General features: G+C 45.3%; 1 protein-coding gene across 2 annotated transcripts in view; it reads right to left on the reverse strand.

The window, feature by feature from the left end:
* Positions 1-15,526, reverse strand: part of PEBP4 (phosphatidylethanolamine binding protein 4) — a 232,201-nt gene that overhangs the window by 216,514 nt on the left and 161 nt on the right. The window contains exons 2-3 of one of the 2 annotated variants that reach the window (XM_048512929.1): positions 8,238-8,365; positions 3,425-3,557 (exon numbers count right to left, since the gene is read on the reverse strand). In XM_048512929.1, coding sequence (XP_048368886.1) covers positions 3,425-3,557; positions 8,238-8,359 — 255 coding nt within the window. In that variant the 5' untranslated portion in view covers positions 8,360-8,365. The remainder of the gene's footprint in view (positions 1-3,424; positions 3,558-8,237; positions 8,366-15,526) is intronic. The other variant, XM_048512928.1, reaches the window with a different exon arrangement.

Genomic DNA, 15,526 nt, shown 5'->3' on the forward strand with positions numbered 1-15,526 from the left:
ATTTCCATTTCCAAGCCACCGTAAAAGATTTCTACCCACATTCCACTTTCCTCCTACCTTAAATGAGGCCAGTAATCTGAAGTCATATTTTCAATTACTTTGAAAGACTGGGGCTTGATTCCTGTGAGCAGATGTTTCTACCACAATCATTTTCTCCTTAAGCTCTAGACCCTCATCCCCAAAACAAAGTTCTGAGAAAAATTTGTACTATTTTAATTTGTTGCATTTTTACCCCACCAGGGTGGCTTACAAGTAAAAGCATATAAAACAATACAATAGAATAAATAATATAAACATATAAGCATTACAACCAGATTTCAACAGATGACATAGAAAAAAACCTACATGGGGACATAGAAAACAGATGTGTATCCAGATGAGGACCACGGATGATATTAGAAAAAGGGATGCCCGCCTGGCCCGGCAAAAAAGGCCTGGCAGAACAACTCAATTTCACAGGCCCTGTTGGCAGAAGAGGACTGTGCTTTGGAAATCAGCAGAGCAGGGATGATGTTGAGGCATCTTGATTAATGGAGAGGTCAGGGGAGCTATGTTATTACAACATGATCAGTAGAAGAACTGTACAACTACAACACCACCAATTACTGTTTTGAGTTTCGGGTGATATACAATTCTGGCTCAAAGCTTGTACAGTAGTTATTACAACACTAGCAGTAAAGCCCATTTTAAATTAAAAATTAAATGGGCTCTAGGTAGGGGAGGTTGACTGATTGGGCTGGGGGAGGCCCGCCGCTTTTCCTGCCTGTCCGTCTCCTCCCACATCCTTGCTGCTGCTTCCGCCATCACCAACTTATCTTTTGCTTCTACCACTGAGAAAGTCTTTGCCTTGGTCTTTGGGGCGGGGGAGGGTGGTGGGGGAATGCAGAGGGTGCTGCCTGGACCGGAGGGGAGGGTGGCATGGCACCTGTGCCCTGCCAAGCCCGGCTTAATCATTGGAGAGCGGGGGGAGGGCATGCTGGGGAGTGGGGAGGCTTGGGCTGGGTCAGCAGGGCAGTTTGCTGTGGGAGTGGGTGGAATGGAGAGGCTTGCAGTGCGGGGAGGGTAGAATGGCATGGCTTGGGGTATAGAGAGGATGGAACCGGGAGGTCTGGGGTGGGGAGAAGATAGAATGGGATGTCTTGGACCTGACTGGGAGAGATGGGAGAGGGAGTGAGGGGGCTTGGGTCAGGCCGGTGAGGCAGGGCATGGGAACTGCCCAGCTTGCAGTTTGGAGGCTGGGAGAGGGCAAGCAAGGAAGTGGGGAGAGTTGAGCTGGGTCAGCAAGGCAGCGCACGAGAACCTGGTGCTGCCCTACTGCCCCAGCTTGTTGTTTGGAAGTTGGGAAGGCGGTTGGAATGCGAGGGACTCACTTCCAACAATTGGCGTGCATTGGTGGTGGTTGTTGTTGTTATTAATTTGATTTATTATTCTGCCAACCCCTAGAGGGCTCTGGGTAGTGTACAAAAAATAGAACAATTAAAAATAATAATTTACAATTAAAACCAAAGTCAATTTAAAACACAAACAACAGAAATCCGAAAAGCAAAAAATCTAACATTGGATGGCAGCCCGGAAAATCTCGAACCCCCTAGGAGGGGACCAGGCGCAACAAATAGCGGCCAATTAAGATGGTATATATATTAGGGGGGCAATAGCAACTGGCACCCCCAAAAGCCTGGTGGAACAACTCTGTTTTACAGGCCCAGCGGAACTGTCCAAGGTCCTGCAAGGTCCTGATAGTTGGAGGGAGAGTGTTTCACCAGGCAGGGGCCAGGGCGGTAAAGGCCCTGGCCCGGGTAGAGGCCAGCCGCATCATTGAGGGGCAGAGACCACCAGTTGGAAGTAAGTCATCTATTCATTCCAACCCTTACTCAATTATGTATTAGGACTGCTCTATTGCCAGTCCTCATTGGGCTCTAAGAGGTATACATTAAACTCTCTCTTATCCACATACAAGTACCTGCATATGTGCTTAGGGTTGCTAACAGGCCTGAAGAAAAATACTTTCCCTTTAATAGGGTTATTTATTTGTTTCATGTATGTCTTTCCTTTCCCCCCAGTGGAGACCCAAAGTGACTTACGTGGTTTTCCCTTTCTCCACTTAATCCGCACAATAAGCCTGTGAGGTCACCCAGCAAGCTTCCATGACAGAGCAGAGATTCAAACTTGGGTTTCCCAGATCATAGTCCAACTACTACACCACACTGGCTTAATGTGCTGAAATGGGCAGCCGATGATTTTCAGCAGTGGTGGTGGAAAACGTTGTCAAGACATGATCAACTAATGGTGACCCCATAAGGTTTTCAAGGCAAGAGATGAAAATGGGCGCTTTGCCATTGCCTGCCTCTGTGGAGCAACCCTGCACATCCTTTGGTGGCCTCCCATCCAAGTACCCTGCCTGGCTTCTGAGGTCAGGCTAGCCCAGTGGTGGTGAACCTTTGGCACTCCAGATGTTATGGACTACAATTCCCATCATCCCCTGCCAGCATGACCAATTGGCCATGCTGGCAGAGGCTGATGGGAATTGTAGTCCATAACATCTGGAGTGCCAAAGGTTCACCACCACTGGGCTAGCCTGATCATTGAGGGCAGGGCGATGGTTTTCACTGCATGAAGGTAAACAATGTACCTTATTTACCTTACGCTGGTCGATGACCGTAATAGAAGATGGATTGATCGAAATGATGTTATTGACATCCATGCCAAAAAAGTATCAGTTGCCCATTTCAACACATTAAGATTTTATTAAAGGGGCAGGATATTTTTCTTCAAGCAACCCTGCTGGCAATGCTGGGTTAGACCAGACAACAGGCACTGGGAGAAAGTTTCTTTGCACAGAATAATCCTATGCTAAGCGAGACAGTAATAACTCTACAAATAATTGTATTGTTAAGACAGATCTATGGCTGAGTGGGAGCTGGACTTAAGTCTCCCTAAGGCCACTCTATTCACTACATCATTTCGGATTTTTTAAAAAATTCATATGTTGTTTACTGCACATATTGCGCTGTTTTCACTGTTTTGTTTTCCAAACTTGTCGTCCATTTTGTTTGTTTGTTGGATGTATTACTTTTTAATTGCACTGTTTACTGTATTATTCTGCTGTTATTTTACTGTCTTCTAATCCTGTTATTTGCCTTGAGACTCAGAAAGAAAGGTGTAATATAAGTGAAGTAAATAAAACAAAAATAAACTTGGTTCAAACATGCACAATGTAAAACAGTGATTCCTGAACAGCTGTATGGGCTCTGTGGTTCAAGTGCATTAAGTTTTAAGGCTTACACTTGTGTTGCTATTAGACAGCACTAACCAAAAAATTGTGCAATACAACCTATGATTCATCATTATGATAACAGATCCACATTCAAAGCACCTCCACCACCATCCAAAAGATCAGTAAATGAAGATATAATTTGTGTCTTACCTTGTCTGCCTTCTGGTATCTGACATGTGGGCTCTTCCATTCCTTGCTGATCCGTTTCCAGTACTGGTTGCACTTTGGGATATAGGAACAGCCAACATCTCCCAGTTCTGGATAGAAAACTTCTAACCCCCCGCTGAAAGGAACAGAATGCGATGGTGAAGGCCACACAGAAGACAAGAAGCAGAAAAACCTGTGAATCAACTAAAGATCATTGAGAAGTCAGTGAAGGGTGGTTTATCAACTTATCATTTGCCCCAAAGGGTGAAAATGGGCTTAAGGTAATCAACATGATTAATAGATTCTTTCTGGACTTTAGTTTATGTGCCTAGAAGCATCATCCTAAAAATACAATGAAGTGTATTAACAGTGGTCATTGTGCCAGATTAATACATCTGGGAAATGATGAGAATTACTACTACAACAACTAAGAACCAACAAAGCTGCCCTGAATCTGATCGAATGCTAGCCCACCTACTTGGGCAAGAATAGCCAATGGTGTATCCAGCGGGTTAGAGGGGGGCAGAGAACCCAGGCAACATTTGCCTGGGTCACATGGGTCACATTTTGGCCCCCTCCCCCCCATGCTCAGCCCCCAGCCAGGAGCTTGGAGTGCTCACTCCATCACTGTTGCCGCAGCACTCCCACTTGGCTGGCATGGAGGCCAGCAAGATGCCAGGTGGATGGGAGGGAAGCCTTTCCCAGCAGACCCGCCACCAGCCCTGGTCTCCCACTCAGCAAATCGCACGAAGCTCCAATAGGTTGCAGCTGCACCCCTGAACATCCCCACACTTCTGCTCTCAGCTGGAGGGTGGTGGCAGTTCAGCAGAGCTTTGCACGGCTTGCTAAGGGGGAGCCCAGGGGCAGAGGCAGGCCTGTCAGGAAAGGCTTTTCTCCTGCCCACCCTGCTCCTTGCTGACTCCGTTATCAGCCAAGTGGAAGCTCTGTGGCACCAGAGTAGGTACATTCTTGTGCGGGGGAGGCAGGGGGAGTTCAGCTGGGGGCTGGGCAAGGGGGGGATACGGCACTGAGAGTAGCCTTCACATAGCACAGTAGTTCCAAAATGTTTTCAGGCTATGCCCCCTTAGCTCCCTAATGCCCCTCCCCTCGCATATATACAAACACACTCCTCTTTCTCGGTATGAGGTCTACTGAAAATTTAAAACAACAGTGAGGAGAGTGCTACTTTTCCTTTAAAAAAATCATGCCTTGCAAAGCAGTGGTAAAGGGGATCCAGGTTTTCAGAAAAATCAGGAATAAAAAACAAAAAAACTGGAGGAGATTACCCACCCCCACAATAATAGAAGCAGGGCAGGTAGCTTTAAGAAACAGCCCTCTGTGGCTGTTGCTAGGCAACCACCTCTGTATTGCCAGTTGAATCCTTGGTTTCCATTACTGCAAAGTGGGCAGGGCCTTTTGTGGGGAGTACTCATCGGTGCGAGCCACGCGCCGGGTTGATGGAACCCTGAATGTCCAGTATGTCACTGACATAATGGACAGTCCCATTCAAGAGGCCAAGCGGCCAGCCATGCCACCTGCCCCCTCAATGCCAGCAGCAACAAGGGCAAGCCAGACAAATTGCCTCTCTGCTGGGGCAAGTGTCCTGGGCAGGTCAAATTCATTGGGGCAGCCTTTGGCCACCCCCCCCCCTTTGGATGGGGCCAAAAAAAGTCTTGTCATCAGAACTTTATCACATCACAAAAAGCAGAGCATGAATTAAACCTACCCCAAACCATGCTTTTTAATGTGAACTCATTTGAAGTGAAAAGTTTAAGGGGCAACTGAAGCTACAACATAAAGCCTCTGGGCAGAGTTAAATCTTTTCAGTTACTTGGCTTAATCGGTCTGATCGAATTAGCCTTGTCCATGCACCCTCCAGTCAGAGAAACACATCTGTAGAGCAGCAGATGTGAGACTGAGTAGGGAGGGTGAAGTAGACCCAGGGACATGTATTGTAATAGTTGTTCTACTGTCTTATCTACCTAACAAAGGCCCTTTCCCCACTTAACTTATGCCGCGCGCTTCTCTACGGAATTACCGTGGGGTCCCGCGGCACCCCCCACTACTGGGGCGGCGACAACGCAGCCGCCGCAATGCAGCCGCTCTCGCACCTCCTTAACGGGCGGTTTTCCGCTCCTCTTGAAAACTGAGCCTTTTCAATAACCTCGCGGAGAGCGCGGGGTTGTGGGGAAGGGCGGGTGGTCACCCCGGGGTTTCAGACTTCCCGCCGCTCTGAGTGACGTGCCCCATCCCGTCCAATCAGGCGAAGGCGGGGCATGCACACTGCGCGCGCATCGTCTTCTTCCCCCATTTTCTTTACCGGTAGCCAGGCGTCTGCTCGCAGCCTTGAGTGCACACAGCCATTTTCATCTGCTCATTCTATCGATTATTCGTTCATTCGTTTATTTGTTTATGTTCGACTGTTTGTACACACGCATATTTTTGGTTACCGAAACCGAGGGGGTGACATTCACCAAAAGGGGAGAGGCGCTTTCGTTTGCGATCCATCCAGCGCACCCTCGTCAAAAACCGAAAAGAAAAGCTGCCTGATCCCATACTGTTCGTCTACTCGCCTGGACGAGTGAACAGGGGTTCTTCGGCATGGTCAAAGCAATTGTGATTTCAAGGTTTTTGCAATAATTATGGAATTGCAAAGGGCGACTGTGCGTTGCGACGTGTGGGCGTGTCTTCCCCGCTCGTTTTTAAAAAGATTTGTTCGACTTCCGAGCCAGCAGACAGACCAATCGGAGTGCAGACCTGCCCTGCCCATCAACGGCACACGGACCAATCAGATTGGAGTGATTGGAGACCCGCCCTGACCACCAACGAGTAGCGCGCGGCCGTGGGGGAATGCAAAAATTCTGATGCCGCGCTAGGTTCGCAGTTTTCAAAAGGTCTTCCGAAGGAGCCGCTGCAGTGGGGACTGTGACTGCGCGCTGAAAAATGCCAGCGTTTTACGAAACCGGTAGGCCTGCGCATTATTTTTAAAGTGGGGAAAGGGCCAATGATGAGTACCACAAAAATGGCATCAATAAACAAATTGCAAAAACAAAAGGGGGCTTCTACACTTTTTTTTTACTATTGTCAGATTGTTATTTAACTCCCTGGTAGTGTATTTGATTATCAGAATTGAGAATAAAATAACAAAAGCATCTACTAGCACTTTACAACTGACCAATTTACTCTTTAGGGTGCCACAAGACTCTTTCCCATATTTTGTCTGAAGCAGACTGTGACAAAGCTACAGAGCAGGCAGAGGCAGAAATCCCTCACAGTTAATCCCTCACGGAGCCTGAGTGTGGGTGGAGTTTTAGAAGGAGTCAGAGCTCCTGACAGGATTAAAAGGAGTTCAGCTGTGCATTTCAGATGGTTTAGTATCTTCATACTTGTATATAAAACTTCATACTTGTATATAAAACCACTTCTTTCAATAACCAATATTCCTTAAATTATCTGAGGTAAAACAGAGGCCAATTATCCACCAACACTCTGGCACGCGGTGGGACTGGAAGCGCATCAGAGCAAGAAATCTTGTCCCGATGCGCTTCCTCTTTGCAGAGTGTCACGAGAGGAGGCACATCTGGGCATCTTGTCCTGGCATGCTTCCTCTTGCCCCACGTGCGCTTCTCGCTTTCCACAGGAAAAGAGAGAGCACTTCTGGCATGAAAAGTCGCCCCAGAGCAGGGCAAGGATGGGGAACAACTTGCAGTGGGTAATCAGCCAGAGAGCGAATGGAGAGGGATCGCCTCAGTTCCTTAAACGGGTTCTGATATGCAATTATTTTAAAGAGGTACAAGGTGGGACAACTAGAGAGAACCCCCAAGAGGATATACATATATAGACCCACACATCGAAAATCTGACAAGCAGAGAAGATCAGAAGAAAAAAATATGTTAGGAAAATTAAGGAATATTTTTACCTTTGGGTATAAGGGAGGTGGGAGTTTTACTCATCATTATTCCTGCCTTCATACGCCTCTTGAAAATTGAGATTAAGGGGTTGTTTTTAATTAAGTAAGCTGAGTCCTTCAAATGGATGACATAAACATGCAGATAATTACACTCTGCCATACTACCCAAAGGAGCTGCGGCTATCAAGTTTATGTTTTCAGTACCATTCTTGGTTTGGGCTGCCCCATCCAACAGTCTGGGTGCCTGGCTGCAGACTTACTGGCCAGCCCAAGGAGGCTTCCCAGCGGCATGGGGAGGCTTAAAGAGCAAAAAAGCCTTAATGCCATCAGGAAGCCCCCACTGGGTTTAAAAGGACTCGCACCACTACAAAGGTGGCATTAAATCCTAAGGCCCAGCCTCTTGTATATACACAACTGAGGCAAGGGCCAGGAGGGAGCCAACTAATTGGTATGGCTGTTTGTTACATTGATTTTATCACATTGTTTTATCTGGTTTATTGATGCTCGCTGCCCTGAGCCCTATTGGAAAGGGGGGGGGGTATAAATTTTAAAATAAATAGACTAGTGTTAACTCCTCCCCTGGACTGCCCCACTATGCCACTGGCAGGGGAACAAGGATGCTGGCACAGCATTCAGTGCTGCATCCCACTGCCAGGGAGAGGTGCAGCGGCCACACACAAATGCCCTGTAGAGGGAAAATCTACCGGTGCAGTCTCGTGTTGCTCCCATTTGGCCCCTCCCCTTTTAGATGGGGTCGTAAATTTTGGCTAAAATATTTGACCTTCCAGACCATTGGGCGACATGGGCCCTGACGCACTAGAAATGCAATACATGCAAAGATCCCTTGGGGGTATACTTTGAAAGCAAGTCCTAAACCACTTGCCAAATGTTACCTAACTAGCTCACCTGCAAAAGCTGGCATCTCCATCATCCATCTTCTCAAAGAGGCATTCCTCTGCACGGACGCCCTCTTGCACAGCAATGACGCTCAAGCCGAACCAAAAGAAGTAAGTGAGCAGGAGTTTCATTCTAACCTGGCAAAAAGAAAGAGTGTGAAATTAGGTCACAATATCTTAGGTCTCCCTGCAGTTTTGCAGGTCACACCAAGTTAATTCTGTTCAAGTTCTACTGCAGGGAGCCCAATTCTCCCTCCACATAATTTTGCATCTGCCGCTATTGCACCGTCTGCATGATAACAGCCATTCTGCATCCCCCCCCCCCGCTCCCGCCCCTGCCACATACACACTAAAACACATTGCTCTTATGTAAGACTCTTGCTTTCTCCAACCTTTCATTTAATCCTGCTTTTGCCAGGCATCAACTACATCTCCTCGCAACAAACCATTTAAACATAACAGAAATATAGGCTCCTGATGGGTTCTGTCAACTGTCAGCCCTCCACAGGACTGTGTTGCTAAACAGGCCAAGGACATCCCAATGGCAGCTGGTTGCCTTGCAGACACAGGTAGGAGATGCCAAAATATGCAACTCGCCATGTGTTTAACTGCCAGCTAGCAAAACGAACTCAGTACCTCCCGGTCCTCCAAAAAAGACACACAAATTCCCCTGCCTGCAAGTCAGCAAAACGGGCTAATCAAATCAAGCTTTACTCATTCTGGCTTATAGTGTGGCTCTTCCCTTTGGGCCATATGTCGGCCAGCTGTTTGTAAGACTTCCTGTGTTCTTAGTGCAGCTCTGCAGATTAGATACATATCCAGAGAAAGCATCAATTCATTTCGGCCAAGGCCCACTCTTCAAGCCCGCCACAGATGTATGTTGGTAAGCTGATACAATTTCTTGAACTTGTTTGCAAAGTTGTCCTAGAAAAGCTAACTATCTTTATTTTTATTCATTTATTTACTCAGTACAAAAGACTCAAGGTAGCTCACAGTGTTGCAGGCACATTTGTCTTCTCCGGGGCACTTACCCCGGTAGAGGTGGCAGATGCACCAGCTATCGCCAGTCCCTCAGCCCCACACCGCAACATCCAGAAGTTCAGGCTGTGGCGGGGCTGGCTTGCATCCCAATCAGATGCCAGCATGGGTCGGGATGTTCCCAGCAGCAGAGCTGACTTTAGTTGGCTCCTTCCTGGGGTTTAGGGCCAGGAGCACTTGCCGTGGCCCTTGGGATGGCATAAGTCCTATGGGGTTTTCCAGTGGCAGAAGAGTTTCAGAGCTTTTTCTTGCTCCCCATGCCTCCAGAAAGACTCCTTGGAAGGCTGCGTGCTCGCCCATTCTATATTTTTACAATAAATGTAGGAATTATAGTTATATAATGCTATTAGACTGTCTTGCATTAAAGTCTTAATACTACACATTTTGAATTAGTAAAAGCTTGATTTAAGACAACTGCATACAAAGTATACATTAATTCATGTAATATTTGTAATAATTAATACAAATCCATGTATTCATTTAGCCTGTTGAGGAAATACCCATTGAAAGTCAGTCATGTTTGAGTTCATGGAATTGTAATAATCACGTAGTTGACAACTGCGCAGGTTATCAAGTTTGTATGCAGTGTTTTAATCAAGCTGTAAGAGAACACCAGTTCTTGCCCACTTATCTAGCAAAGATATTACAGAGCTTTGCAGGAAACGGTTATTGACCGCAGCATCCTCAGAGGCTATTGCGTCTCTGGTAATTCCACCCGTTTGGCAGCACGGCAGAAACAAGTACTGCTGACAATTCTTTCTTAGCCTGTGTAATCAAGTAGCGTATGTTATTGTTCTGCCATTTCATTTCTGCTTGATCAAAGTATTTTCCAAACAGTTCTTGTGAGCTGTTGTGATGGGTGGTGCAATTCTGAGGGGGGTAGTTGCGTTGTGGCCAGGTCATGGCACCTCCAAAGAGGATAGCTGTGCCAGCAAGCCGACAAATCCTGTAGAACAACTCTGTGCGGCTCCATGGGTTGTGTCTACCCTTTCACCAGCATACGTCTATGTTAGCAAATGATTAGGAGGTGATTCCCAATGGCTCTTTTAAGCACTCATGAGAGGTGTCCCCTCCAAGCTGGGGAAGAGATAGACAAACAGTAGGTTTAAATTTAGATTCAGGACAGAGAGAAAAGACAACACAACTGCTGTGAACTTACTGAAGCACCGAAGGGCCACTGAGTCTGTCTTTTATCTGGAGCTCTGATGCTAGAGCAGCTGATTTGCTACCTCACATGAGTACCTCCTTGCTTCAACCTGTGTTCTGTGTATTTTTCTCTATTTGCATCAGTCTTCCAGCGCTCTCTCATCCAAAATAAACCTATCAGACTTCTTTTCCTGTTCCTGGAGCTTACTGCCACTCAGGGGAGTAGGAAGCACACACAAATGCCTGGGATGTATTACAATTAAGGACAGCGGTGGCCCATTGACAATATATGATGGCCCATATGAAATAAGAGAAAGCACACTTGCCCATAGAAAATAATGAAAGGTAATGTCGAAGGCTTTCAGATCCTCTGAAGATGCCAGCCACAGATGCAGGCAAAACGTCAGGAGAGAATGCTGCTAGAACACGGCCATACAGCCTGGAAACCACACAGCACCCAAATGAAAGGTAAGCTTGCCCAAAGGAAATAATGGGAAGCTCAATTGCCCATAGAGAATAACAGAAAGCACACTTGTCTATAGGGAATACTGGAAACCCATCTTGTGCATAGAGGATAATGGAAGGCATGCCTGCACACAGGAAATAATGGAAAGCACAACTGCCCGTAGGGAATAATGAAAACTATGCTTGCCCCTAGGAAATAATGGAAAGAACGACTGCCTGTAGGGAATAACAAAAACCTCGCTTTTCCATGGGAAATAATGGAAAGCATGATTGCACATGGGGAATAATGGAAACAAATCATTTCCTATGAGCAAGCCTGTCTTCCATTATTCTCTATGGGCAATCATGCTTTCCATTATTCCCTATGGGCAAGCATGCCTTCCATTATTCACTATGGGCAAGAACACCTTCCATTATTCCCTACGGGCAAGCGTGCCTTCCGTTATTCACTATGGGCAAGAACACCTTCCATTATTCCCTATGGGCAAGCGTGCCTTCCGTTATTCACTATGGGCAAGAACACCTTCCATTATTCCATGGGCAATCATGTATTGTCAATGACCTTAGTTGGCTTCTCTTAGGTAATTAAAAGAGTATTTTCAAGACAGTGCTAGATTTGGATAAATTTATGGGGAACAAAGTGTATTTTTTATATTCTGTTTTGCATGTCATGCACAAGTTCCAAACTTTTTGTTCCTAATTAATATACATTGGAAAACTCCATGTTCTTGGGTTCTCTGTACAAAATGAGAAATAGGCAATTGAGGATGTACTACAACTAAGGTCATTGACAATACATGATTGCCCATAGAAAATGCATGGTTGCCCATAGGAAATAATAGAAGGCATGCTTGCCCAAAGGGAATAATGGAAGGCGTTCTTGCCCATAGTGAATAACGGAAGGCACGCTTGCCCATAGAGAATAATGGAAGGTGTTCTTGCCCATAGTGAATAATGGAAGGCACGCTTGCCCATAGGGAATAATGGAAAGCATGATTGCACATGGGGAATAATGGAAACAAATCATTTCCTATGAGCAAGCCTGTCTTCCATTATTCTCTATGGGCAATCATGCTTTCCATTATTCCCTATGGGCAAGCGTGCCTTCTATTATTTCCTATGGGCAACCATGCATTTTCTATGGGCAATCATGTATTGTCAATGACGTTAGTTGTAGTACATCCTCAATTGCCTATTTCTCATTTTGTACAGAGAACCCAAGAACATGGAGTTTTCCAAGGTATATTAATTAGGAACAAAAAGTTTGGAACTTGTGCATGACATGCAAAACAGAATATAAAAAATACACTTTGTTCCCCATAAATTTATCCAAATCTAGCACTGTCTTGAAAATACTCTTTTAATTACCTAAGAGAAGCCATGCTGTATTGCTCCTGAGCCACACGAGGCTCTATGCCATCTAATGTGCAGCTCATGGTTGGGGAGGCTAGTCGGCGGAGTGGGTCTCCCCCTCTCCTGGCTGCCTCCTACTGCGTGTGTCTTGCCCCTAACCCCGCTACACACTTCACTATGAGATAGCAAGGCCAGAAAGGGTGGGGGTTAGAGGTGGAAGTGCCTATCTCATGGAAATTGACCCTGGGAGCTGACTGCAATTTCTAAAATCAACTCTTCAGCCATGCAATGACTTAAGTTAGATCTGGACCATCAGAGCCTACACTTTTGAGTTTCAGATGCCAAGTGAAAACTTCCTTTTTCATCATCAGAACTAGGATTTGGGAGATCCTGGTTCAAATTCCCATTCCGCCATGGAAGCGCGCTGGGCGATTTTGGGTTTATCACTCTCAGCATAATCTTCCTCACAGGACTGTGGCTGCTGTAAGGACAAAATGAAGGATGTATAATATTGTAAACTGCTTTGGATTTCTACTGGGCAGAAAAGCAGGGCATAAATATCTGAGTAAATAAGACATACTTTTTCCTCATTCTTTTTTCTGGTTTTAAATTTGCTGGATTTCTTTTGCAATAGTCAGTACTAGTCTAAACTATATTTTATTTTAAAGACTTTATTGTGTCACAAGCAGGCTCCAGAAATATGTTATGAAGCGGCATAGCAGTCTTTTAATTAAACAAACATCCGCTGGCATTTGGACATGGGAGAGGGCAGGAGATACTTGCTTTTTAAAAGCATGCTTAACTCTATCCAGAATACTGTCAACATGGACCTAACATCTAAAATTAATCAGTGCCTCAAGTATGTTCAAAAAGCAAAGGAACCACAAGGAAATGAGTCATGGGCAGCAGTGGCGTGGTGGCTAAGAGCAGGTGCACTCTGATCTGGAGGAACCGGGTTTGATTCCCAGCTCTGCTGCTTGAGCTGCGGAGGCTTATCTGGGGAATTCAGATTAGCCTGTGCACTCCCACACACGCCAGCTGGGTGACCTTGGGCTAGTCACAGCTTTTCCGAGCTCTCTCAGCCCCACCTACCTCACAGGGTGTTTGTTGTGAGGGGGGAAGGGCAAGGAGATTGTAAGCCCCTTTGAGTCTCCTACAGGAGAGAAAGGGGGGATATAAATCCAAACTCCTCCATTAAGAACCTACGCACTTTTGATGGAGCAACGCTGAGTGAGAAATCTAAAATGAGTTGATTAAAAGCAGGCCCACCTCCAGAATCTCACAATTATTATTTTATGTAATTCAAATAATTGAATGCTTGCTGTGCTGTGGCAGTACCTAAAATGTGATGCCTATAGCAACTTTACCCTGCCAAAAGACAGAAGCAACCCTATATACCTGATGAAGTTCTAGAGAACAAAGGAAGATAAACAGAACCAGCAAGATCCAAATTTAACATGCCCAGAAATACCCTCTAGTTAGCATTTATACTTCCAAAAGAAAAGAGACCCCTCACTGTTTTGTCCCTGTAGCAACTAGAGTAAAGGTCTTCAACATGGTGCCCGTAAGCTTCATGGCACCTGTTGATATCTTTACTATGCCCACAAATTATTTTTAAAAAGTGAGTAGGGTTAGGTGCAGCTTCTGCCCATTTGGGCAACTGAAGGTCTGATGGGCCATACAGATTTTTAAAACATTACTTTAGTAACAATGGCCACCACAGTGCAAATGTGTTACTGTGTGAATACACAAGAAATATTTTTATGAAGATATCAATTTCAAAAGGATCTTGCCTGAAATGCTGAAGACTTAACATTAGAGCTACAAATAATCTCATTCCTTGACGTTTTGCAGGGGAACATAAATCCAACTCTTCTTCTAGAATGTTTTGCTTAACATTTACCCGTTAATGAACTCTAGGGAACTCAAAATTTGCTCACTACTTTGTGATGGTTTTAGGTCAGGGGTCTGCAACCTGCGGCTCTCCAGCTGTTCATGGACTACAATTCCCATCAGCCCTTGCCACCATGGCCAATTGGAGAGCCGCAGGTTGCAGACCCCTGTTTTAGGTGATGCTGATACTATGCTACTGTGCATAGTACTACTATGCTACTGTTGCTTTAAGGCATATTTTCCCCTAATGGGAAAACACACACTTTTGGTCTGCTTTAAGAGCAGTAATCTCAGAACCTCCCATTTGCTATTTTGATGCTGAGGATTTAAAACAATGTTATACATCCCTCAAGCTCAGCGGGTCTCTCTTTATACATGGGCACTGGGATCTGAAGGTGGAAAGGTGTTCCCATGCTATCATCATTTCAAAGAAATCATACAAAAGATCCCAAAGATTGCAATTGTAATGCATACAATCTTGGAGTCAATTGTATTAAATTCAATGGGTATTCCTGACTACGAATGGTTTTTAAAGCAAAGCATGCTTACTTTGGAGTACATTCCATTAAACTCAGTGAGGTTTCTAAAAATAACGTACAAGGAGGATGCTGATTTTGCTTCTCTCTCCCTCCCTTAGGTTGATTCCACACGGTACAATATACCGGGTTGATGAAGGGAAATATCCCAGTTCGGGCAAGAACTTCACATGGCTCCCATTTCTAAAGCGGGATTATACTGCGATATTTCCCTCATCCCAGGTTTTTCAAAAGCTGCTAAAATGTCGACCTTTTTCAAAAATCCCACAATGAACTCATTTCCATGGGAATACCACGGGTGCCCAACCTGCCACACTGCCTGTTCTCCCCGCCTGACGTCATGTCAGTTCCGTTTCTGCTGAGCTGCTGACCAACATTCCCCAAGCATGGTGTCTCATGCAAAAGAAATTAGAATATTTCCTTCCAGCCTTAACTTGATTCCTTCATGGGAAAGGGTACTCATGAGAAGGGAGAAACCAGGATAAAATAGACCTGGATTCTAAAATACTGAATGTAACCCACTATTATTATGCTGCGCGGAAACGACCTTGTTGTATCTTTCCAGCACCATCACATGAAAAACAGTCATCAGATTTACAAATCAGAATTTTCTACTTTGTGCAACTTGATTTTATAAATATGAACTTAGAAGCAAGGTCCACTACTTTCAGCAAGATTTACATCCAGTACTTACATATATTCTCTCTAAAAGTCTAGCAACCCTCGTTCCTATGGAGATTAAAGAGCTGCAATCAAATTTAGGAGAAGAATCATGCCTCAAACATCTGCCATTGTAAATGCACAGGCTTAGAGCCAGCCCCTTTGAACTCAGGAGGATTTGCTTCAGGGTAAACAAACATAAGTTCAC

The sequence above is a fragment of the Sphaerodactylus townsendi genome, linkage group LG12 (genome assembly GCF_021028975.2).
Source record: "Sphaerodactylus townsendi isolate TG3544 linkage group LG12, MPM_Stown_v2.3, whole genome shotgun sequence".
Classification (NCBI taxonomy): Eukaryota; Metazoa; Chordata; class Lepidosauria; order Squamata; family Sphaerodactylidae; genus Sphaerodactylus; species Sphaerodactylus townsendi.